This window comes from Wolffia australiana, chromosome 20 (genome assembly GCF_029677425.1).
Source record: "Wolffia australiana isolate 7733 chromosome 20, ASM2967742v1".
In the NCBI taxonomy this organism is placed as follows: domain Eukaryota; kingdom Viridiplantae; phylum Streptophyta; class Magnoliopsida; order Alismatales; family Araceae; genus Wolffia; species Wolffia australiana.
The window spans coordinates 513,492-540,370 of record NC_135854.1 but is presented as its reverse complement, the minus strand read 5'-3'; the positions used below and the strand labels follow the sequence as shown (position 1 = coordinate 540,370).

At 43.5% G+C, this 26,879-nt stretch overlaps 1 protein-coding gene across 1 annotated transcript; it reads right to left on the bottom strand.

Annotated features, from left to right (window-relative positions):
* Nucleotides 1–3,642: 3,642 nt before the first annotated feature.
* On the bottom strand, nt 3,643–20,047 carry EDA30 (O-fucosyltransferase family protein). Its single transcript, XM_078591200.1, has 11 exons — nt 19,822–20,047; nt 19,056–19,229; nt 18,722–18,806; nt 10,659–10,729; nt 10,481–10,569; nt 10,154–10,397; nt 9,341–9,453; nt 7,529–7,619; nt 7,295–7,423; nt 5,016–5,569; nt 3,643–4,223 (listed from the first exon to the last, which is right to left on the bottom strand). Exons 2-11 carry the CDS (start codon nt 19,200–19,202, stop codon nt 3,812–3,814), a joined length of 1,935 nt encoding a protein of 644 aa, XP_078447326.1. The 5' UTR covers nt 19,203–19,229; nt 19,822–20,047; the 3' UTR covers nt 3,643–3,811.
* Nucleotides 20,048–26,879: the final 6,832 nt, after the last annotated feature.

Sequence of the window (26,879 nt, the reverse complement as noted above, 5' to 3'; positions counted from 1 at the left end):
TCGTGCTCCTCGTACGCGTCGTCGTCGTAGGGGCTCCTCGGACAATCCGGGTGTTGCGCCACCCAGGGCAGGTCGCGGGCTCGCTCTTGAGCCACGGGCGCAGTACGGCGTCGGGTACTTAGGTGGTGGGCGTGCGAGCAGCTGCTCCATGCGCTCGGCGAAGGCGGCCACGGTGCGGAGATACATCCCTCACTCCTCGAACGAGTCCTCCTAGGGTGGTGCTGTCGGCGCGGTCTTCCTCGTGCGCGTCCTGCTCCTCGTCCACGTGCGGCAGTGGCCCAGGGTGAATCCTTGTTGACGGGAGCTCTCCCATGTGGGCGGCGACTCATTGTCGCCCTGTCCTCATTGTCACTAGGGACGAGAAACCTAGTGACCGTGGGGAGATACACGGGGACCGTCGGTGTCCACGGTGGGCACGGGTGTGCTCACGGAGACCGGACGGTCCAGTGGCACCAGCATCGGCAGGTGCGGACCGTGCAGCCTCCGTAAGTGGCTGTCATGGGCCGCCTACGGGCGTCACAGGACGATGTTCCGAGAGGGCCATGGTATGGGCTCTCTCGTCGGGCGATGATTCAATTCACCGCGGATAGGTCAAACCTCCTTGTTGTGCCCTCCTGCTTGATCGTGTATCGATGGCCATGTCCCCTAGGGTACCTCTATGGTTTTGGAAAAGACGATGCGATGCAGAAATGAAGGTGATGTTGGAGACGTGCTGTGAGCATCCACAGTCGGGCTCTAATACCAATTTGATGTCAGACGTCGTCGATTGCGTCGTCCGACGAGTAAAATCCCTAAGTGAATGTAACTACGTGAATGCGAGTGTCCTAAGTGGAGAGTATGTGCAGGGCCAACGAGTGGGAATTCACCGAACTCCAAGCTCCGAAGCAGACTACCAGTGACAGTGATAGTGACCTTTTGACCACTCGTCAGAGCGACGAAGGTGACTAAGGCGCCAAACGGAACAAATCCGTTGGGGCTCGCATGTAACGGCACCATCATGGAGCTACCTTTGCCATTGCATCTTGAGCCACCTTTGCCATCAGAGCTGGAGCTGCAAGATCTTCCTTGTCGTTGCGGCCAAAGCTAAAACTATCACTGCAGGCTGAATCACCATTGCTAGAGCTAAAGCCACCCTTCGCTGCCGCAAGCTGAGCTGCCACATTTTCTGCCTTGATTATCATCTTTTTCATTCATTTGGAAATAAAGTCGCACATATTTATTTTTTTCAGACTGAAATTAAAACTATTTTTATCTGCGTGTATCAGTTCAGAATCTGAAAGAAATTGTTGAATTTAGAAATCTAAACGGTTGACTTAGGAAATTGCATCTGATTGTCATTATCCTCATAATTCTAAATTGTATGTAAAAAGTAAAGTTTTAAATTGTTGAATCATGTTATCATTAAGATTTAAAAGGTTCAATTATCAGATTATGGAAACATCGAAAGAATTAGAGGGAAGAGAAGACACATTGTTGAGGATCTATATAAACATATTGTTGGACATCTGATACATTATATCTTTGAGATTTAGAAAATAGGGGCATAATTTTGAGAAATCTTGAGATGAAACAAGGATTGAAAGAGAAATCTGATATCTCAAATTGAAGATATGATACAACATATCTATGTGATACAACTCACATTCGACAAATGGACAGAGGCAACACATGCCAAAAACATTATCTATTCTGAACTAGATTTGGGAAGACATCATTATGAACTCCACAGGAGGCGTACCAAAAACAGATGTATATGAGTCAGTGTTCCTCTTCATTGATAGAATGAGTACAATCATATTTTTTTAATTGAACATTCATTTTCACCAGAAATCGTTGCTAATATCTTTATAAAAAAAACTTTCACTTACATGGCAAACCTAGTTCTTTCATTTCTTAGAGAGGTCACCTCTTCATCAGTCAATTATAGAAATATATACACAAACTATTAAGCTCTTTTTGTCATCTAGAGATGGATGGTCAAACAAAAGTCACTGATCTTGAACTAAATATTGGGTGAAACCTCTTCCTTGGGATGAATACAGCTACAATACATCTTTTTTCACTTGAATTGGCATGTTTCCTTATAAGGAAGTTTATGGAAGAGAACCACCCTCCTTGTTCTGATATGCATCTTCGGCCTCATCAGTAGATTGTGTTGATAAGTTGCTTATACACATATATCTGGTCTGTCCATAACTAAAATCCCACCTTGCAATGACCCAGTTCTAGATGAAAAGAAATTTTGTTAATGTCAAAATATAGGCCTTATCAAATTTAAACTTTTGTCACGAGGCCCAATGAAAAACTCAGTCCTAAGTATTTGGATCCTTGAAAATCATAAATAAAATTGATCCAGTCAGTTATGAGCTAGATATTCCATCATCAACCTTTGGTCATCCAGTTTTTCTAGAGTCAAAATTAAAACATGTGTTGGGCTCCAACATAGGTCACATTGGAAGCTGTCCTCAACCCTAAAGCTATGTCAATGGGTTTATCTATATTAATCAAATGGGAAAGCCTTCCAGCTTATGAAGCAACTTGGGAAGGCACAATCACTATTGAACAAAGCTTACCCGATTTCAATCTCAGGGACAAGATTCAGCCAAATGCAGGGAGTATTGATAAATACTTCAGAAAGGCTTAGAGAAGGAGAATTATCTGAAGGGCAGGAAAAGGAATATCACTTGTCATTTCAAGAAGCACATGCAGCTATAAATACCACCATAGGGGAGACGGTAGCTATGCCAGTATTTTCTGTCTTCAAAATTCCCATTCATAGGAGCGGGAGCTGGAGCAGTCGGAAGATGCATTCTTGATGACCAGGATGGGAGATCCACTTCATATCTCACATTTTTTTCATTTTCTCAATCCAATCTCTGAACAATTGTGAGAAGAGTCGTATTTCATTTGTTGACGAATCTTGTCTGTAAGTATTTAAAGCTCGTTGGATCTTACTCATTATAGTCTACACTATAACAACTACACTTCTTTCTGCATTTCTTGATCCATTTTGGGTTCCAGATATGTTTCCACCTGAATTTTGGTCCCAGTTGTTCTAAAATATCTGAAATCTCCCACTCACTCTCATCAGTCTTCTATTCATGAAATCTTCCACTCAATTTTTGGTTGGCACCAAGCAGCATAAGGGGCAGGACTCAAAAAGGATGACATTGTTGACCTTCCTGACAGGACCTCTCAACAGTATTTACTATTCATTTGGAAGCAGCTAACTTTGACTCAAACTTATGAATTGTTCATCCATGAGGGCTACTTCCATGGTTGTTAATGACAAAAATTCTAGAAATCTTTGGCATTCAGCATGAACATTGATGTGTGCAATGTCAGCACTGTTGCCCTGAACTTTTCCACTCGTAGATGTTGACGTCACCGATCATCACCATCCAGATGTGCTAATTCCCATCTGGAAATAGATGAAGAAATTGTGGAAACCATTTGGATGACTGGTCCACTCAAAAAGTCAAAAATAGTCAGTCGGCAGCTAGGATGACTCAGCACTCTGCTTCTCTCTAATGAGAGAAAGGGAAAGGATTAGTTTATACAGACAAGGAAACATAGATATAAGGAGAGAATGGAAGAGAGGGAGAGAGAGAGACTCGATGAGAAATTGAATGAAAGAAACAGTGAGAGAGGAAAGAGGATAATGCTCATATAGGAGAGGCGACAGTAAGAGACCAGCGACGGCAGCACCTGCCAAAACGGCCACTCTAATTGGAGACAGCCAAATTCTGGGAATGAGCCGCAGAGATGAACCAGAAAAAGAATATTGAGGGAGAGAGTTTTTTGAACGTCATTAATCATCTGGATCCATTTCGTCATCTTGCTCTGAAGAGCCACCAGCGGTGTCCATGGGCTCTGGCAGGAAGTCAGTATCCATGTCATCATCTCCGGCGGTGCTGTCATCCTCTGTGTCTTCGTCTCCAGAAAATTCAGAGACCAAGGACATAGACTGGGAACTGGGCTTGATCCACTCTGGGCACTTGTCCACTGTCCCGAGAGCGGCTTTTTTTTCCATGTCAGCAACACATGAGCACTCTGGCAATGGGTGGGAGAGGAAGGCCAGCTGGCCCACCATCTCTGCTGCTCCCAGCATAGCTTCCGCAGCCGCCGCCTTCTTCAGCTGCTCCCTTGCTGCCATCGTCCAGTTTCGGCCCGGATGGTAGTGATTGCCCCTCGTCATGGAAAATAGTTCTGCCAGACTCTTCCTGAAATCAATCGAACACAATCATCAACACAATCAACACTACCAACCAACAGCTGTTGCTCGATCATCATCATCGCCAATGTTATTTTTAAAAGCACCATTTGTCCAGGTCATCCATAAAGGCAAAAATGTTATCATTATTCATAATCCCCAACATCATGAACACCAAACACCCAATCAAAGCCAGATCTAGAACTATGAAATCATCATCATAATCATTACCCATTCTATTTACACCAAAACAAGAACAAGGACATCGTTAGTCACCATGAACATCATCCTGCCAGAGTCATGCTGAAAAAGGAACATTGCTACGATTATCATCAACAGCTTTTTATCCATTAAATGCAAGCCTAAACCGGATGAGTAACATCACTGTAATCCTCGCGAACATCACCACAGCCAATCTATGCAGAAAAAGAAACGTTGAATACTACACCTTCAAATTATACTCGAAAGATAACAAGTTCATCATGAACATTAACAAAAACATCATCCACACACTCAAGCTGAAAAATGAAACTTTAATATCATCACCATGGTATTAATCTTTTCGAACAAAAATCATCATGGTACCATTATCATCGTGAACATCATAAAGAACAACCGTCAACTCCATGCAGAATTAGTATCACTATCACCCATCCAATTCTGCATGCCCAGCCAAAGATTAACAACAAGAAAATCAAAACTATATCACCATCACCATCATCAGAAGATCTTCTATCTAATTCATGCCTGAACAAGAACAATACTGTATAATTATCATCAGGAAAAGAACAATGAGGCAGACCTGTCAGGACGGAAGGTGACCCTAGAGGGATATTTATGCAGACGGTGGCCGATGATCAGGCCGGCAAGGTCTGGCCACGGCCCTCCATCATCCTGGAAGCCAGGAAAGAAGGCATCAGCCTCAACTGCCACATGGTAATCAACGGCATCCCACAGCAGATGGTGGGCCTCCCTCCTGTGCTCAATGATCGTCCGCTCAGGTTCCACATCAGCATCCGCCAGCCAGCCATACCACCCTGTCTTCTCATGCGCATAGAAGGACCGTCCTGGTGGCGGTGGCAGCGGTCGAGGCCGGGGACCTGCCCTATTCCACTCTTCTTTGAGCTGCTCCCTGGTCTTTGGTGGCGGCGGTTTGACGGAGCTATCTGGGAGAGGAGATTCTGACCCGGGCAGATTAGACAGCTCAGATTTGCTGCATAGCGATGACCGATCAACAGTGTTGCCATACAAGGCCCGTAGAGGGAGAAGGACCCGTTGACCCCCAAAAGTCTCCGAGCCCACCACGTATATTATGGTATCTGGAGCATAGCCCATGGCCCGGAGGAGTAGGCCCACCTGCATCAAGGCCCAGTAGTCGTTAACACCGTCACATCAGTCAAGTAGAATAGAAAAGAAAATACAAATTAATGTACATATGTTTGGGTTCTGCAACACCAAGGTTATGATTGGGTGCTCCCGCAGGGTCTGATGGTAAACCTGACCCAAAGCCAACCCAATACTTTGTAGACCCATGATTAGTTCCATTCCAGGACTTGTTACAAAAAGAGGAAGTGAAGGGGCAGCAAAACACGAATGTCCTAAGTCACAAGTTGCAGTTCAAGTAAGCTTGGGATTGGCTCGTGATCGAGCCTAAAAATAATGCTGAGTAGGAGCACGGACAATGCTGAATGTCAAGATTCTGCTACTTCGACCAAGGCCAGAGCCGAGATCTCTCATCTCGAAGAAGGATAGGCGATCCCGTGTCTTCCTACCTCTCTACTTCATCAATTCTCTTCTGTCTCCTCTCTTTTTCGCAATCTCGCTCATTCAGCACCATTGTTAGCTTCCAAACATTTTTCTTGATTGTCCCTTTCCTACATTGGTATTAAGGATCTGCATTCTTCCTATTGATTCTTGGTGTTGTTCTACATCCTTTCAGTCCGACCGAGATCTCTAGATTAGGATGGTTACAACCGAGTTCTGACCTGACTCTGAACCCCAAATGACCTGACTCTTGATTAGGATCATTTAGTTGCCAAGAAACTAGGGAAAAACCAGCGATATTGATTGATCCCATGATGTAGGGATCCTGCTTAAGATTTAGCACCAACATGTCTGACTTGACATAGATTTGACGAACACTTTCATCATCTACAATTATATTATGGGTCAAAGGACAAGGATGCTCGTCAAGGGGGAAACAGATTTAATGATCAAAATCGCAATGATGAGTGACCACTCTGGACGTGCAAGAGAGGCAGATATTGCCCAAATGTATAAAATTCATTCCTAAATAATTTCCTATAGGATGCCTCAATACCCCATGCATTAACTGCTTAAATGGATCAACAATTTCTTAGAAAGTAATAATTCTTAAAATAATTATTAATTAGTATCTGAAAGAATTAGTTTTCATAAGAATAGGTAAATACTTGATATATTAGATGAAATGCTCGCCAATACGATTACCCAACCGATAAATAGGCATCCTTCCAGTATGATTTCGTAAGGGTGGTAAGCAAAAATGCAGGTCAGATGTTCATGTGATGCTCCTCTCTTGAACACACAAGAGATCCATGTGGCAGCTAGGGCTTTTTCAAACAAGAGATCCATGTGGCACACATTCTCTCTTTCTGGACTGGTTTAAATACTAGCCAATAAGATAATGGGGTCCCACTTAAGTGACTTATTCCTACGTGGGAATAAGTCACTTAAAAACATGTCCCGTGGGCCAGCTATAACAACATGGCCCCCTCATAAAAGCCTAAATTAGATTTCTTCAAAAAAAAAGCCTAAATTAGAAACAATTTGATATGGGCCACTTACATCACGCGGCTCATTGAAATAAGAAATAATTTCTCCTGATCGACATAGAGTAGAGAGAATCGAGAGCTACAGGCCCAAATCTATGATTGAATCCCTGCAGGAAGATCTCCCAACTGGTTCAACCGTACATTGTCTGCTCTCCTTAGAGGAGAGGGGGTGAAAATTTATTTGAAGGAAAATGACTAAAATAACCTTGAGATTGGTTGGTTTTTAGAATAATAAATAAAAATACAATGCAAGAAAAGGTAGGTTTACCTCTTCGGGCATTAGAGGGCATGATCCGTTTCCTTTCCGAGCAAACGAGTCAATGCTAAGTTGCTCACGAACAAGGCCTTTCTCAATCATTTGCTTCCTTCTATATTGTACAAGCTCTGTGTGGAGATCCTAGAGGATCAGAAGAAATGCACTTAAAAACTTTTTCCAGACTCAAAATTTTAAAAACACCCAGAACTTAAATATTTTCTAAAAAACTGAAGGAATATTGCTAACCTGAAAAAGCTCCGCACATCCATGAAAAGCAAGAGTATCTCTAACGAGGCCAGGGTGATATGCCAGGTAAGGTTTTCCTGATGCTCGTAACCTACAAAAATCAACTGAAAAATGTCATATGGCTGTTTATGATGTACCGTTGGTTGGAATAGAAAATTTATCTTAATGAAAGAGACAAATAGGTGATTCTAGAACTTCCAAGAAAATATTTTCCGTAAAAATCCCCAATATGAAGATGAATTCCAAGAGCATAACATTAAGACTTGGAAGAGAGAAGAAATAAAGAGGGAAAGAAGAGAAAAACTGTGGTATTAAAATTACATCGGCATATCTTATGAGAGTCTGACAAGTTTTCCGAAGAACTTCCAAGGTCTAGAATGCAAGGGGGAATATCAAAGATAGAAACAGAACGATATGCCCTGACCAGCACACAGCTGATTAGGGTTTGTAGAACCCTGGATACGGAATCCCCAGCCAAGCAAGATTATTGCAGCTTCTCCAAAGAAAAAGCTCGTAATATCATCAGCCACAAATTAATCCGAGATTAGATATTTATATCCATCTAGAAGTCCCAACAAAATAGCCACAAAATTTTGCTTCCCACCCACTCTTTCATCTTGGGTCGCCACTTGACGTGAGAGCCTCCTTCGAAAATTCCTCTGAAGGACCTTTTCAGAGTCCAATAGTTCCCAAATGGACAACACAAACTTTACCAACATCTAAAGAGTATATAGTGGGCACGGACAATTCGGAACTTTTACCATGTTTAGAGGGAGAAAATTAATGAGCCTTTCCAGGGACGGAATAGACAGTTCAGAGGGGGTCATCAGGTCTTGAGGTCTGAGCAATGGTCAACAATTGATCAGTCATGATCAAATATGATAGATCATTATGGAACCAATACAAGAAAACGGTAACATAAAGAAGAGGAGAGAGAAGAGAGACATTATTTTGGACAACCGTCTGGCAGTGCCTGATTGGACTGATTGGCCCATTCCATTCACAAAATGATCATTGATTGGATCAGGATATTGTGATTGATCAAATCGAATCAGTCAGATCACGATCTGGGTTGCAAGCTTGATCAAATTTTTTGATCGGGATACATCTGATCAGATCACTGATCCCCAGGAAAAAGCTATCTGTCTAGGGGCTCTATAACTTTTCTGTCATGATCCTAGACCGTATCAGCAACAAACCAATAGAGAAGAATAGAAAGACTAGATGAGGAACGGAATCAAGTAGGAAAGGAAGATGAAATTGGATCCCCCAGAAGAGTTTCAGCTTTTCTGCAAAGGTCCTTGGAACTTCACACCCTCAAGAGTTCACTCTCTACTGAAAACATCAACTGGAGAATCAACCTCCCCTTTTTGATCTGGCTCGCATTTATGAACAAAGAAATTGAGAGAACGTGAGAGAGAGAGATAGATAAGAAAGATAGAGATGGAGAGGAGCAGGTGAGAGGGCAAGAGGGCGACTGAAGGAAACAAATGAGATCGAGAGGCCGAGGGAGAGGGAGAGAGAATGAGAATAACAATAGAGAGAGTATGTGAGCAAAAATGAGTGAGAAAAAGATAGTGAGAGAGTATGACTATTACCGTTTCCCCCCTCTTCTTTGGATAGGGAATCTCAGGAGAGCTGATCAAATGATACAATCCAAGACAGGCGCATTCACAGTTCACATATTTACATAAATATGGATAGCCGCCAAATCAAAAGAAAGGCTTACCACAGATCATAGCATCCTAAATTTGTTTGCTCAATAAAACTAGTAATAAACAGAGCGTGGAATAGATGACTAATAATCATTACCTCTCAACAATCTGAGATCCCAGTGCTTTAATTTCAGTCCGGAAATCAAGGGCCTTGAAAGCAACTCTGCATCTGAGTCTTTGGTATTCTTTCATCGTGGGGGGAAGCACGGACTGCCAAAAAAGGAAATATCAGTATCAAAACCGCAGCATAACAAAACAAAGCATTGAGAAAAGGTCTTCCGCAGGGAAAAAAATCTGCCATAAAAATGGCACCAAAATAAATCAAAGAAAGATCTAGATTCCATTCAGAGGAATAACTTTTAAAGGAGCAGATTCTACGTAAAGTAACACTAAACCTATAGCATATTACAATACAATAAACGAAAGAAAGATGGTAGCGGGATCATGCGACTCAACTCACTTATGGAGGAAAGAAACCAAGATCCGAAATATAGATAAACTTGGAAAAGAAAAGAAACAGGGGAAAATCATCTGAATATTTGCATACTAAGTTGCTGATAGTACATACAAACGCACAGCATTTTTAAGGTAAGATTAGGAACCATAAAAGGGTAAGGTTAGGAAGGGCAAGTCACCAAATTAAAATGTTAAGTTTTAAGTAAACATCCAGTCATTTGTAAGGTAATGAACAAAGGGTACGCAGTTCTATCATCTTAAACTTTCTCAACTAAGGTGAAGTAAAAAAGAAAATCAGAACAAAATTTAGATTTTTGTGTGAAGTATCCGTCATAAGAAAAAAAAATTCAACCAGATCAAAATTTCTGCGAACCAAAATAACCGAAAGATTCAAGCCAACCACAATTAACTCCAATAAAAAATGGTGATTAGGACAAATATGAAAGAGCAGCACCTGGAGGCATCCTCCATCAGTGATCACCAACCCAACAACCTTCGCTTTCTGCAACTTCGGTAAAACATCGTCCAGATAGAAGCCAGGGGAAGCATGTTTCTTAGGTGAAATAATGGGGAATTTATTCTTCTTCCTCGCTTCCTTCAAATCTTTGGGTAGGCTCCCCACAATGATCACATCCTTCTCAAGAGCTTCAATAAAATTCATCTCATTGTAGAGATATGAAAAACTTCTGAATTTTGAGCTGCACAGCACAAAAAGAGAGAGAAGGTTACAGTTAGCAATGAAAGGCACAATAACTTTGTAAACATGTTCTAGCAGCCAGACCTAATGCCCTTTGACTGAAGGCTTGCTTGGAGCTCAGGAATGACGAGAGTTGCGTTCAGGAGTCTAGCAACAGCAACGAGATCACAAATCTGGCGAATTGTCAAAGCCACAATGAGATCCCAGAGAGACAAGCGAGTGAATTGACCATAAGAAGGCCTTTAAAGATTGAGAACTGTACCGAAGATCTGATTCTCTCGAATCCACCATGAATTTTTGCGTATATATAGCCATTATTTGAGTCACTAGACGCTGCATCAAAATGCAGTCACATCGTGAGAAATTAGTGTATAGATGATGAAACACTGATTTCAGTCCCTAAGTTAGCCAAGCAGAATGCCTTGATGCTCATTTAGTGATCCAGTATTGCATTTGCGCAATAACCTTGATGTGAATAAAAGAATATTACCGCTTTCACAATGAAATAAAATTAATGAGATAGATAAATAAAAAAGTCGCAAACTTCTTTTCATTGAGAGAAAAACATCTAAGATAAATGGTGATCAGCTTGCACGGTTTGACTACCTACCTAGTTGAATTCCAGCAAAGAAACTTGTTTTGTAGTCTGAAATGAAACTGACTAGATAATTAAAACTAGGGAAATTTTTTTAAAAGATGGCTGTGGAAAATACAAAGGATACAAAGAGTAGAAGTGATTGATAAAAAAAGTATTTACGCCTTTCAGGTTATGGCATCTGATTTAATGCGCTTCAAGTTTAAAACCAGGGATTTCACTGATGATTGTACGCGTATCCAGATATAAAGATGTGTACTTGAGAGTTTACATATTATTGGACAGAGAATACAGGATTTGCAAAACAAAAATCTTTTTTTGTGGTATACCATTCCTTCTGGTTAATTCCATCATGTACCTCACAATATTGTATTTTAGCAGAAATACATTTGAGATGTTATAAATTATATAACCTAAAGAGACTGGAGCTGAACATTCCGGATGCGTAAAACATATTTCAAAGGAAATCTGGCTCAAAATGGTAGAAGGCATCATGCTGTTAGAAGCTGAGTGCCTCTAACTTGCAGAATATGATACGGGCTTTCGTGATCGTACAGTACACGGAGTTAGAGAGAGAGAGAGAGAGAGAGAGAGAGAGATAGGCAGTACAGACGTCGTCACAAAGGGAAGAAGAAGAGAGTTGGCAGATTGGGCATTGCCGAGAGATGAGATTTTCAACGGAGAGGACATCATCAGCAAGGCTACCACAGGATGAACATTGTCAGGCAAGGGTTTGTGTTACCATGTTTCTTCCTGCCCTCGAACTACAAGGGCTACATCGTTTAGAGGGGTTTCATAAGAAGATGGATTGACAAACTTACATTTAGGAATTTGTATCTGTTAGTGAGAGGCCTCTCCTAGTGGGTCATGTTCTATAAACCCACTAGGCTCCCTCACTTATCACTAGCTCACATTCTCTCCTCTCTCTCTCCTAGGGTATATATACCCCTCCTCATGTACATTCTAGTTAAGGTATTCATTTCCTCTCCTTCCTCCAAGCCCTAGCATGGAGTTCAACATGGTATCAGAGCCAAGCTCTTGATCCCCATCTCTAGCCCTAAGCCTGTGTGCGGGCTTCTTCTTCTTCCTCTTCTTCTTCTTCTTCTTCTTCTTCTTCTTCTTCACCATCACCCTCTCAATCTTCTCCTTGCTCGCACGCAAGCAGCCGCCCGCGAGCGCTGCCGCCCGCAAGCCGCCGCCCGCAAGCAGCCGCCCGCGAGCAGCGTTGCCGCCCGCAAGCCGCCGCCCGCAAGCAGCCGCCCGCGAGCAGCGCCGCGCACGATACCACGCCCGCGAGCAGCCGCCGCAGCAAGCGCCCGCGAGCAGCGCCGCCGCCCGCAAGCCGCCGCCCGCAAGCAGCCGCCGCGAGCAGCGCCGCGAGCAGCGCCGCGCGCAGCGCCCGCCGCAGCCGCCGCCATAAGCCGCCGCCGCAAGCAGCCGCCCGCGAGCAGCCGCCGCCGCAACCGCCGCAGCCGCCCGCGAGCAGCGCCGCGAGCAGCGCCGCGAGCAACGCCACACGGGCCTTCGCCGCCGCAAGCCGCCCGCAAGCACCTGTCTCCCGTGTTCGGACCGTGTTTGGTTCTTCGTTCGCTGCCGCTGCTGCTGTTTGCCGTCATGTCGACTACCTCCAGCATGGGCAGTGATCCGTCTGCATCCACCGCCCCGACGTCAACCCAAGCAGATTTCACGCGGCTGACTTTGCCGGGAACTCCGTCGCCGAAAATCGGTGCTCCTCTCCCTCCGGCTCCGGATAACTGCCGTCTCAGTGCTCCGAACTTGATGTCGTGGCTGAAGTTCGTCGAGTACACTCTGCGCGGCCGTCTGCTCCAGAAACATCTCACCTGCCAGCCCCTCCCCGTCACGGACCCGCATTTCCCGGCCTGGAGTGCCGAGCAGTACTTCGTCCACTCCTGGCTCTTGACTCACACTCTCTCGGGAGGTCTATGACAAGTTCCTCCACCTGACGACTCCGCGGGAGATCTGGGAGCACGCTCGTCGCTACTGCGGGCATGATGCTGATGACTGGAAGATCTTTACTTTGGCCGAGCGGGCGAGTGTACTCCGACATGGCACCATGTCCATTATGGACTATAGCCTTGCCCACCAAGCCCTGTGGCGCGAGGTGGACTATTACATGCCGGTGGGGGATCCGAATTGCGTCGACCGCCGCCATGCTCTCAAGCTCCGCTACATGTCATTTCTCGACAAGCTGAATCCGGAATATGCGGATGTCAGGCGCCGGGCTCTTCACTCCCAGACTCCTCTTCCGGACTTCGATGGTCTGGTTAAGGAGTTGACGGAGGTTGAAAGCAGCCTTCGTCGTCAACGTCCGCTGCTGGACCTACCTGCCGAGTCCCCCGGCGAGAGTGCTGCCCTCCTGTCCCGCCCTACGGAGCAACCTCCCTTGCTGCCCAAGCCTTCTTCGGGCTCTCGGGCACCGGTGGTTTGCTCCTACTGCGGCAAGCCGAATCATCTTGAGGCCCGGTGCATCAAGAAATTTTTGGACAGTACCCGGGATCCGGAGGTCGCCCCCTCGTCGTCATCAGCTCCTGCCTCGTCGTCTCGCCGGTCCCGCAAAACCAGAGCCCATCTTGCCCAGGCACCGGCCCTGTCGCCCTCTAGCTCCAGCCATCCAGCCATGACTAATGACCAGCTGACTGCCGAACTTGCCCGTCTCAGCTCCCAGCTGGCTGCCCTGCAGACCGGGTCTTCTTCGCAGCCTACCGTGGCTCACTTCAGTGACTTCGGTGCGTTCTTCCTTCCCAAGTCAGATCAGTGGTATTGTGGACACTCGGCCCTCCAAGCTCCCTTCGCCGTTTGGATACCACCTGGGTGCTTGATACTGGGGCCACAGAGCATATGACCCGTTCAACCACGGTTTCTGTCCTGAGCGGCACCTTGGTGGTCGAGCTGTCCACCGGCGGGTGGGGCGACCGTGTGACTGGTATCGGGTCGCTCCATGTGGATGGCCTTGGTATCATTCACAACGTCCTTCATGTTCCATCCCTTCAGACCTTACTTATGTCACCGCAGCGACTCGTCGATGCGGTCCATTGCTCGTTCCACATTCAGTCTGATGGGATCTTTTTGACTGACAAGGTGGGGAAGACTTTGCGAATTAGGCGCTCGGATGGCCTACTGCTGTTGGCCGAGAGGGGGCGGTCGGGGACGGTGCAGCAGTGCTTGTTGTGATCGAGGACCAACGCCGGCAGCGGCTTCTACTCACTCACCAGCGGCTCGGGCATCCGTCTTTCCATGTTTTGAAAAGACTTTTTCCGACATTGTGTACTGGCTTGGACCTCTCTTCTGTTGTTTGTGATGCATGCAAACTGGCGAAGCATCGCGGGCCTCCTTCCCTCCGTCGACTTCTCACAGTGATGTTCCCTTATATCGCATTCATAGCGATGTATGGGGTCCGTCGCGACAGGCCAGCCTGAAGGGACACGGTGGTTCTTGATCTTTGTTGATGAGGCCACCCGTTACCGTGGACCTACTTGTTGCCGTCCAAGAGCGCCGTCTCCTCGACTGTTCAAGCCTTCTGCACCATGCTTCAGACTCAGTTTGGCGGACTATTCAGCGGTTCCGGTCCGACAATGCGCGGGACTACGTCAACCAGGAGTTGACCTCGTATTTCACCGCCCATGGGATTCTCCACGAGGCGTCTTGCGTGGCGGCGCCCGAGCAGAATGGCCTTGCCGGCGGCGTATTGGGTATGTCACGTCGACTGCCCGCACTCTCCTGCTGGACTACCACGTCCGTGGACTTATTGGGGAAGCCGTTCTGGCGAGTACTCATCTCATCAACCGGCTGCCCACCCCGACCCTCCAGTTCAGCCCTCCGATTGACGGTTGTCGGCTGCCTTTCCGCGCGCAGCTCCGCACTCACCTTCTTCCCGCGTCTTTGGCTGCACGGCCTATGTTCATGACACGACGCCCTCCCTGTCGGCTGGATGCCCGGGCGCTCAAATGCGTCTTTGTTGGCTACTCTTCGCCAGAAAGGGTATAAATGCTTTCATCCCTCTTCTCGTCGGTTTCGTCTCCGCCAATGTCACCTTCTCTGAATTTCAACCCTTCTTCTCTCCCACATCTCCTCCGGCCCCCTTGGGCGGATCTGGTTCTGGAGCCTGCTGCTCCCTTTCCTCCCACCGTCGTCTCTCCTCCCAGTCGTTCCACCCTCCTCTTCTTCTCCTCCACGGTCGGCCTTCCTTCCTCACCCATTGCGCCTACTCCATTATCTTCCTCCCCGAATCCTCGCCTCCTGCTTCGCTCCCTCCCGTCTGCTGAGTTCTCGCCTTCCTCTCTTCCGCCAGCCATTTCCGAGTCGTCTTCTTCTCCTGCTGACGATGACTCCCCTGACTTGCCTATCGCTTTGCGTAAAGGGGTCCGCCAGTGCACCCGCACTCCCCTTTACCCCCTCTCTCACTATCGCTCCTTCGCCAGGTTGAGTACTCCCTACCGCCTGTTTTTGACCCGCATCGACTCTGTCTTCGTTCCACGCCGCTTAACCGATGCTATCGCTTGTCCTCATTGGAAAACGGCGATGGATGAGGAGATGTGCGCCTTGCTCAAAAACCACACGTGGGATGTGGTTCCTCTCCCGCCCGGGAAGACGGCCGTCTCTTGCAAGTGGGTTCACACCCCCAAGCACAACGCCGATGGCTCCCTGGAACGCCGCAAATCGCGGCTCGTGGCTCGTGGCTTCACTCAGTCCTACGGCGTCGACTACTTCGAGACGTTTTCTCCGGTCGCGAAGATGGACACCGTCCGCCTCCTCCTGGCGCTGGCCGCTCATCATGGGTGGTTGATTCGCCAGTTCGGCGTTAAACGCCTTCCTTCATGGCGATCTTACCGAGAGGTCTACATGCATCATCCTCCGGGCTACCCTCTCGGGCCTCGGGGACCGTCTGCCGACCGCGGAAGTCCTTGTATGGACTGGAAGCAGTCACCGCGATGTGGTTCGGCGCTTCAGCTCCGTCATGCGCGCGAAGGTACACCCAGAGCAATGGGAAGCCACTCTCTTCTTCCGTCACGGCCCGGCGGGTCGCTATCCTGGTCGTTTATGTGGGCGACATCCTGATCACCGGGTCGGACACTGCGAAGCTTCACGCCTCAGCCGCTCCCTTGCCCGCGAGTTGAAATCAAGGCCCTTGGTCAGCTCGGTACTTCTTGGGGCTCGAGGTGGCCTACTCGGCTCGTGGTATCTTCATCAGCCAGCAGAAATATACGGTGGACCTGCTGACTTTGACGGGTATGACCGACTGTGCTCCTGTGAAGACCCCATCGACCCCAACGTCAAGTTGGCGCGAAGTGACTCTCCGCCGGTCAGCACCCATCAATATCAGCAGTTGGTGAAACTTCTCTATCTGACCCACACGCGTCCCGACATCAGCTATGCAGTTAGCCTTCTCAGTCAGTTCATGCATGCTCCGCATGAGATTCATCGTCAGGCAGCTCACCGGTGCTCGCGTGCACCTGAAGGGCTGTCCCGGGAAGGGTTTACTCTTCCCCGGAGCTCAGAGCCGACTGTAAAGGTATATACAGACGCTGACTATGCAGGCTCGACTGTGGACTACCGGTCTACCACGGTCTTTGCATCTTTGTCTTCGGGGCCTTGTGAGCTGGAAAAGCAGCAAGCAGGATCGTGTCTCCGTTCGAGTGCAGAGGCGGAATACCGGGCACTTGCGGATGGGGCCTCTGAGGCTCAGTGGATTCACGGGTGCTCCGCGAACCGGCGTCGAGTACACCCGTCCGATCCACTTTTATTGTGACAACAAATCGGCTATTGCCTTGGCTCAAAATCCGGGCCAGACGGGTCGCATCAAGCACATGGAGATCAACCGCTACTTCTTCAAGGAGCGGATGGACGAGGGCTTGTTTGACTTGTCTTTCGTGCCGTCATCCGACCAGGCGGCCGATGTTCTCACGAAGGGATTATCAAATCCTCTCCTTGTTCGTGCTACCTCCAAGCTTGGCATGGATGACATCCATACCTCGCTTGCGGGGGGCTGTTAGTGAGAGGCCTCTCCTAGTGGGTCATGTTCTATAAACCCACTAGGCTCCCTCACTTATCACTAGCTCACATTCTCTCCTCTCTCTCTCCTAGGGTATATATACCCCTCCTCATGTACATTCTAGTTAAGGTATTCATTTCCTCTCCTTCCTCCAAGCCCTAGCATGGAGTTCAACAATATCAGTATACTGCTAACCAGATATGCATATTATTTAGATTCATATCCATAGTGTCTCACTATTGCATTTCTACACTTATAAGATTCAATACTTAATAGAGTCATTAATTGTCTTTACTACGAAGCCAATAGGGTTATTTTGTGTTAAGACCCTGTTAAGGGTTTACCAGAGACGGAAGTCGAAAAGGCCCCCTGACGTTTCAACTTCCCTGGGGGATGCTTTGACTTCCCCGGGGGCATTTCGGCTTCCGACCAACATTCTATTTAAGAGAGGAGACCAGGGTGCTGGGAGGATGAAGAAAATCCTATCGTGAGTCCCCTCCCTTCTCTCTCTCACCCTTTTCCCTGACCCTAACTCCTCTCCTTTCCTGTTCCTACAGCGACCTTCAACCCTGCAACCGAGCCTCCCGGCGACGGGGGGAGCAAGCGTGCTCCATTCCGTTCCTTTCCATTTCCCTCTATCTTTTTCCACCTTTTACCATTTGTTGTGTTTGAACTTGGTTGAGGACAGCATTTTGGAGTTTTCATTACGAGTATCAGTGGGTCTCAACATTTTGTCAGGCATTTGAATAAATGAGGGATTTGAACCGTCAATGAAACACGTTTTGTGCAGGTTCTCTTGAGTGTGATACTCCAGCGACCTAGTGTTCTTCAAGAACTCTGTAATTTTGATAAATAATGGAATTTAATAACAGTCAATTTTGTTTTTTTTAATATTTAAACAGTCAATTTAAAGTCATGACTAACATCTATCGAGCAGTTTCGAAATATGAACAAAATTTAAATAACGATTCGCAGATTAAGTACAATGACATAACTCAAATATACTATCATAGTTTTTTTTTGAAAGAAGAATATACTATCATAATGAAGTCTGGGTAATTTTTTTTTCCAAGTTCATCCAGAGACAGCTAAAACTATGTGTTTACTATCGTGGATATGTGATAGATTCCCCATCAGGACCTGTCAGAAAACTAAGAGGCATCCAAGGACTTTGAACTCTACATGTGCCGTGGGAGCAGCACGTGAGGTGTCTAACTGAGGATACGATGCTGAGTGTTATAAATAAAGAAAGACGGGCTCATCAGAGGCATAGGGAATCATTTTCAAGAAGTCGTTGTTTTCGGCGGGAGCCGGAGATCCTCCAGCTTGGGGAGAGAGGGCTACGTCTCATCCGGCCGGCTTCTCTACAACTTTTTACTATCTCAGTTCTTGTGTTCTTTCTTTCCTCGCTGACTCTGGAATTATTCGTTGGATATTTCTGTTTACGTTTGAATTAGTGATATTTGATTGAATTCTTGATAACAGGATTTAGTCCGGAGTATCTCTTCATCTTTTGATAGAAGCATCTATCAATATGTGACAGGGTGTACAGAAAAAACCAGATGAATGCATTCTTATAAGATTTTCTTGAACATCGAGCAAAACTGTACTCTGAAGTTTCTCAAATGGAAAATTGCTGCATGCAAAATCCATAAAAATAAATAAAAATTCATAATCATAGAGAAATTAGTAACAAAAAATAAAAAAGAGGAATTAGTACCACGAAACGATTTACTGGGATCTGTGTATGGTTGCAGTGCTGTAAGCGGACTGACAGGACCCCATAAAGCTTTGATCTTGGACCTCTGCACCAATACAACACATTCAAAAATCCATAAATCTATGTCCATGAACATCACTATTGTATCACAAGTAATACAAGTAATCGATTGCAATTATAAACGGACTTGATTTAAAGCTTAACTCCTAAACTATGCCCATGAACATCATTAAAGTAATACGAGGAAGTGATCACAACTTTAAACGGAATGACTTAAAATATGATTAAAAAGCACCCATAAACGGGAAATTGGAGAATGAAAAGCTACACATACCGGTCCATAGAAGCTATCAACAGGCAGTCTGTAGTATATCAGCTCAGTGTTTGAAGAGTTGGTGATGTAAAGATGAATAATCAACGATACAAAGGACAAAAGTATTCCAAGAAAGGCGCCTATTTTGATTTTGGATCCGTGAAACATTTTCTTTAGTGGCAGGCACCTACTCGGCTGCAAATGAACAAAAAATCATGAGTTAAAAACAAAGTAATCTGTCGGGAAAGAATTAAAATTATGCGCTCAAATGCTCAACCAAAAGCATCAGTTTTCTAAATAAGACATTTTACGCAGTTCGAGTTGGAGTTTGTATGAATTCAGACAGCAAACAGTGTACCAAGATTACAGAGAGGCTTGATAAATTCTCTGAGATAGACCCTTAGAACAATTTCACACTCTAATGTAACATCAGTGGAAAAATCATCAGGTGGAGACCGGAGAAGGAAGAACGTGGGTCACCGGTCATGTCATGCTGCAAACATTTTTTACGTGAGATTCAAAAACGTCAGATCGCAAAACGGGAAAGAAGGGCTTGATCATAGCCTGTCAACATGAAATACAATCAACCCTTCTTCGAAATCCGCCCAATTCGGAAAATGGCTGAAAAGTTCATTCGCATGGGATCAGGCATCGTGAGGGCTCGAATCCGGAGACCACATCCAGTAAGAATGAAATTTCTTCAGCACCATAAAACTACCGGCATGAAGAATTAGCGAAATGATAGATCGAAGGGTCGGAATCGAATGCGAAAAACGAAGAAAGAGACCTCATTGTTGCTTCCCCGATGCGACCCTCGCCTTGAATTTCATCTTCATTTGCACACCGGCCGAGATCGCCGATCCAGAGATTGAAGCAGAGGCAGGAGAAGAGGGATAGTTATGGGCGTCGGCTGCTGGGCAGAGACTGAGAGTGACAAAGTTCTGATCGGTGATTGCGGCAGAGAGAGAGAGAGGAAGAAGAGAGAAGAGAGAGAAAAATAAAATAGAGAGAGAAGAGGGAATATGTGAGAGAGGATGAGATAGCATAAGAGAGAAAGAAGAGAGAAGAGAGAGAAAAATAAAATAGAGAGAGAAGAGGGAATATGTGAGAGAGGATGAGATAGAATGGGAGAGAAAGAAGAGAGAAAAATAAGAGAGAGAGAGAGAGAGAGAGTATGTAAGAAAGGATGAGATAGAATGGGAGAGAAAGAAGAGAGAAGAGAGAGAAAAATAAAAGAGAGAGGATGAGATAGAATGGGAGAGAAAGAAGAGAGAAGAGAGAGAAAAATAAAAGAGAGAGGATGAGATAGAATGGGAGAGAAAGAAGAGAGAAGAGAGAGAAAAATAAAAGAGAGAGAAGAGAGAGTATGTAAGAAAGGATGAGATAGAATGGGAGAGAAAGAAGAGAGAGAAAAATAAAAGAGAGGATAAGATAGAATGGGAGAGAAAGAGATAGAATGAAAATAGAGAGCAAAATAAAAGAGAGAGAGAGGAGAGATTGTGTGTGAGAGAGGATGAGATAGAATGGGAGAGAAAGAAGAGAGAAGAGAGAGAAAAATAAAAGAGAGAGAGAGTATGTAAGAAAGGATGAGATAGAATGGGAGAGAAAGAAGAGAGAAGAGAGAGAAAAATAAAAGAGAGGATGAGATAGAATGGGAGAGAAAGAAGAGAGAAGAGAGAGAAAAATAAAAGAGAGAGAGAGTATGTAAGAAAGGATGAGATAGAATGGGAGAGAAAGAAGAGAGAAGAGAGAGAAAAATAAAAGAGAGGATGAGATAGAATGGGAGAGAAAGAGAGAGAATGAAAATAGAGAGCAAACTAAAAGAGAGAGAGAGAGGAGAGATTGTGTGTGAGAGAGGATGAGATAGAATGGGAGAGAAAGAAGAGAGAAGAGAGAGAAAAATAAAAGAGAGAGAGAGTATGTAAGAAAGGATGAGATAGAATGGGAGAGAAAGAAGAGAGAAGAGAGAGAAAAATAAAAGAGAGGATGAGATAGAATGGGAGAGAAAGAGAGAGAATGAAAATAGAGAGCAAACTAAAAGAGAGAGAGAGAGGAGAGATTGTGTGTGAGAGAGGATGAGATAGAATGGGAGAGAAAGAAGAGAGAAGAGAGAGAAAAATAAAAGAGAGGATGAGATAGAATGGGAGAGAAAGAGAGAGAATGAAAATAGAGAGCAAACTAAAAGAGAGAGAGAGAGGAGAGATTGTGTGTGAGAGAGGATGAGATAGAATGGGAGAGAAAGAAGAGAGAAGAGAGAGAAAAATAAAAGAGAGGATGAGATAGAATGGGAGAGAAAGAGAGAGAATGAAAATAGAGAGCAAAATAAAAAAGAGAGAGAGGAGAGATTGTGTGTGAGAGAGGATGAGATAGAATGGGAGAGAAAGAAGAGAGAAGAGAGAGAAAAATAAAAGAGAGAGAGAGAGTATGTAAGAAAGGATGAGATAGAATGGGAGAGAAAGAAGAGAGAAGAGAGAGAAAAATAAAAGAGAGGATGAGATAGAATGGGAGAGAAAGAGAGAGAATGAAAATAGAGAGCAAAATAAAAAAGAGAGAGAGGAGAGATTGTGTGTGAGAGAGGATGAGATAGAATGGGAGAGAAATAAAATAGAGAGCAAAATAAAAAAGAGGAAATATTGTGTGTGAGAGAGGATGAGATAGAATGGGAGAGAAAGAGAGAGAATGAAAATAGAGAGCAAAATAAAAAGCCAGGAGAGATTGTGTGTGAGAGAGGATGAGATAGAATGGGAGAGAAATAAAATAGAGAGCAAAATAAAAGAGGAAATATTGTGTGTGAGAGAGGATGAGATAGAATGGGAGAGAAAGAGAGAAAAATAAAAAGACAGGAGAGATTGTGTGTGAGAGAGGATGAGATAGAATGGGAGAGAAAGAGAGAGAAAGAATGTAGAGAGCAAAATAAAAAAGAGAGAGGAGAGATTGTGAGTGAGAGAATAAGATAGAATGGGAGAGAAAGAGAGAAATAAAAGAGGGAGAAGAGAGAGTGTGTGAGAAAGAATGCGATAGAATCGGAAAGAAAGAGAGAGAAAGAAATAGAGAGCAAAATAAAAGAGGGAGAAAAGAGAGAAAGTGTGAAAGAGAATGAGATAGAATGGGAGAGAAAGATAGAGAGAGAAAAATAAAAAGAGAGAGAAGAGAGCGTGTGAGAGAGAATGAGATAGAATGGGAGAGAAAGAAAAGAGAGGGAAGAGAGAGAAAGTGTGAGAGAGAATGAGATAGAATGGGAGAGAAAGAAAAGAGAGAGAAGAGAGAGAAAGTGTGTGAGAGAGAATGAGATAGAATGGGAGAGAAAGAAAAGAGAGAGAAGAGAGAGAAAGTGTGTGAGAGAGAATGAGATAGAATGGGAGAGAAAGAAAAGAGAGAGAAGAGAGAGAGTAATGGGAAAGAGTATGTATTGGCGTATGTATGTGAGAGAGAATGAAATCTAATGGGTGAGAAAGGGAAAGAGGGAGTGAGACAGAGAGAGAGACAATGAGATGGAGTGGAAGAGAAAGAGAGAGAAAGAGACAGAGATAGAGTGTAAGAGAGAATGAGATGGAATGGGCGAGTAAGATTTTGTACTGGCGTGTGTATGTGAGGGAGAATGAAATAAAATGGGGGAGAAAGGGAAAAAGGGAGTGAGACAGAGAGAGGGAGAGAGACAATGAGATAGGGCGGGAGAGAAAGAGACAGACATAGTGTGTGAGAAAGAGTGTGATAGAATGGGTGAGAAAGATAGAGATAGAGAGTGTGTATGTGGGAGAGAATGAAATAGAGTGGGAGAGAGAAGAGAGAGAAAGATAAAAAGAGAAAGTGTGCATATGAGAGAGAATGAGATAGAGTAAGAGAGAGAGAGAGAGAATGATATAATTTGAGACTGAGAATGAGATAGAAATTGGAGAGAGAGTGTGTATGTGGGAGAGAAAGATCGAGAAAGAGAGTGTGTATGGGAGAGAATGAGATAAAATGGGAGAGAAAGCTAGTGTGTATGTTGTGTAGAATGAGATAGAATGGGAGAGAGAGAGAATGAGATAGAGTGGGAGGGAAAGAGAGGGAAAGAGGGAATGAGGCAGAATGGGAGAGAAACAGTGTGTGTATGTGGCAGAGAGTGAGATAGAATGGGAGACAAACAGTGTGTATGTGGCAGAGAGTGAGATAGAATGGGAAACAAACAGTGTGTATGTGGCAGAGAGTGAGATAGAATGGGAGAGAAAGAGAGAAAAAGAGACTGAGATAGAATGGGAGAGAAAGAGAGAAAAAGAGACTGAGCTAGAATGGGAGAGAAAGAGAGAAAAGAGACAGATAGAATGGGAGAGTAAGAGAGAAAAAAAGACAGATAGAATGGGAGAGAAAGAGAAGTGAGAGAGAAAATAGAGAAAGAGATAGAGAAAGGTTGAACTGATAGGCTACACTCTGGTAAGCTCTTCCCAATATGTGATACCCATGGAATAAAATGTAGGTTTTATAAATGTAACTTCAGAGCATGTTTTTGTAACTTTATAAACATTCCAGAATCCATTTCACATGCATAACAATGAATATTATTCCTTTCAAAAGATCCAAATGCACAATATCTTATGAGATTAAAGCCAACATTTCAAAAGATCAGCTAGGTCCATGTTGATTCATAGCAAGACATTAGTTCATTTTGGGGACTGTCTTCCAGGACATAGTATGTCATTGAGCTATGCATAAATATTGGGCAGCCTACAAAGATGATTGATTTCACGAATTCAATTTTTACCTAGGTGCAGCCAATTGCTTTGTTCCAAGTATGGTTCACAAAGTTAGGTAATGGTGCATTAAGAGCTACACAATTTTCTCATTCACAAAGTTAGGTAAAGGAGATACTATGGTATTTCTAGTTGTTGAATTTTTTTATTTTTTAAAATTAAATTATGATCTATTTTCAATGGCTCGTGTTGTATTTTATCATCTCTTTGTCTCAATATTAGATTGATTTGATCAAGTATTTTAGTTCATTTGTCATAGCCGTACAGGTCATACATGTTTTAATGAATTATAAAAATAGATAATACTTTTTTAACAACCTTATTCCAGTGCAAATCATAAGCTAATTTACTTTACCTGAATTATGCAGGTGTAAACCACACATAGCAACTCAACTCTACAGTCTATTTCTCATTAATTTTAATGTCATGATCATATTGATGAGTGCTTTGATCAGTTGTGTGATATTAATTGTATAAAAAATTACATCAATAATATAAAATTATTGTATGCTGATCAATGCATCTCCATACCTTGTTAACAGAGGGTGGGATATTTAACCATGCACAAACTCATTACCAAGTTACATATTCAGTAGTTTCGTTTTATAGAATTTCCAAATCCAATCAAATTTAAATATCTATATTGAGGCATGTGTATTTTGTCTCAGTTAAATATATATCCATCCTATTGTGTTAATATCGTGAATGATTTGCCAGCCACAAAGTAGCAGTTATAAGATTATGAAAATAGTAACACTCAGACCTAAAGATCGAACATTTTCATTTATAAATTATCTATTTATATCCAATCTGAAACCTTGATCATTCACAATGTTTTTCATATTCCGTCTTTCGCATTCACTCTTCATTCTATCCACTTCTAAGAAACTATCATCCATTCTTCATCTTCTCATTTCTTATTCCTTTATTTTTCCATATTTTTCCATCATAGTACTTCATAAATTAAACTTTCCCACATAAAAGAAACAAAATTTATTGGTCTAAAATGTCTCATTTGATCTTGGTGAGATATCAAGCATGGCATGTCAGCTGGATAGCCTCATTATAATTTTTGTCATTTATTATAATGCATTGTTTTATCATATTTTTCCCCTCTTGTCTCTCTTTCTCTAGTTTTATACTTGACCCATTTATCCTGGGCCCACTTTATAATCTCATCAAAGTTGGATGACCGTTTAGAGAAATGAGCTATTTCTATGTGCCAACCCTAATCTGTGCAACAAACTCATCCACCAGGTAGCAAAAATATCTGACATGGTACCAGAGCTTTTTGCATAGAGTATATCACACAATAGGTTCTTCTTCTCCATTAATACTGATAGTAGATCCCAAGGTTCTAGGAATAGGAACATGTGACAGAACATTCCACCATACGTTGTAGTGTGATGGTATTGTGATTAAAGTAGATCACAATAAACATCCGCATTTTATTCCTCTGCATCAAAGGAAAATTGGGGGTATAGCAACTTGGTGTGGTTCTTCAACAATAAAGTTCTTTTTTGCATACAGTTTGTTTGGACACCAAACACCAAGTCTGAGAAGGTAAACCATGAGGTGTATCGACTTCATAGCATCGCAAAGGAGACAAGCCAGAGAGATCATTCAGGCAAGTAAAGCCAGAAGGGATATTGTAAACCAATTTATTTGTCTCATTGTACCTAATGTTATCAAGTTCAGTGGATTTTAATAATTATGACTAGAGCGAGTATGTTGAGATGTCCCTTGCGAGGAGAGGATTTGATGGCCACCTCACATGTGCCGTAAAGTCTAGTAACTCAATATACAAAGCTTGGAAATTAGACAATGCTAATGTTTGCTAGTGATTGTTGCAAAATATGGATGCGATCACTTCCGGAAGCATTTATATCTAAAGAGTATGAAAAGATTAGAGATTGTCTCCACAGAAGCAACATGAAGAAGAGCCACACTTGGAAAAAATTTGACCTTATGACCTATGCAAACGCACGTGTGTAGGGTGATATGTGTTGGAAATATATGTGGCTTTCAAGCCAGTTAAAAATTACATGTCTCATTTAACATTTCATTGATACAACATATTTATAATAATACACATGTGATGCTTAAAATTAAACTCCATGAATAAATGCTTATAATTACATATTTATAAATAGACGAAGCAAAATCCCATGAGATCATAAACCTATCATACATCTTAGTCAAAACCTTGTGATTAGAAACTCATACATCTTATTCAAACCCTATCATTCATTCAAAATATGTCCTTGGTGTCTCAGGTTGACAGACCATTTAAAAGATCATGACATGAACCAATTTGAATAACATTTAAGTAATATACCATTTGGAGATATATATATATATATATATCAATTGGACAAATTATCTCTTTAAAAATCACCAATTGTCTCCACACTAATGGCCTCTTGATCAGCCATACTTAATATATAAGTAGGATCAGATCATGTCATTCTTTCTAGATATTGAATGCACATCTTGAGTGTCCCTCTAAAAGGAGTATTTAGAATACATTACATGTTTAAGTACCAGTGATCATTATATTATTGAATCGTCATAATCACCTCAGTCATTGAATGAACTCATGGATTTTATTATGTACATCAAATAAGATCAAGTAATTGTACACAAATGACATCGTGTTTCTATTAAAATACTACAACCAGATAATGCATAAAATTAACCGGCTATCATAAAGGACGTTGGACTATGGAAGTGCAGAAAATAAAATAAAATGATAATTTATATCATCATGTTCGATGAAAGATAGATCTTGCTCTCACGTATATTTAGTTTTAACAAAGTTTGTGCATGTTCATAATCCATGAGATAAGGCTATCCCAAGAGCTTTTGCAGTGTGTATTTATGGGCCCTTTGCATACCAAAAAAGGGTATTAGTGCTTTCATTCTAAACAAAGGAAATTTTTCATATGTGGTGATGTTACATTGAATTTATTTAAAAATCAAGGAGTAACTGGAGAAGCATCTGAACTGCTAGTGAACAGAATCCAAGACGGTTCTATGATCTACTGGTTTCCCATTTTTTTGGACAGTCCATGGATTATATATTAAGAGACTTCAAATCTTCAACCCAATGACTTGC

What these genes read in the sequence shown, in the direction of transcription:
- EDA30 (XM_078591200.1), bottom strand. Translation starts at nt 19,202, where the DNA reads ATGTTTCACGGATCCAAAATCAAAATAGGCGCCTTTCTTGGAATACTT. An exon ending in TTGATAGCTTCTATGGACCG is followed by an intron (nt 18,807 to 19,055) that starts GTATGTGTAGCT and finishes GTATTGGTGCAG; the next exon opens with AGGTCCAAGATCAAAGCTTT. An exon ending in GTCACCTTCCGTCCTGACAG is followed by an intron (nt 4,224 to 5,015) that starts GTCTGCCTCATT and finishes GATTGATTTCAG; the next exon opens with GAAGAGTCTGGCAGAACTAT.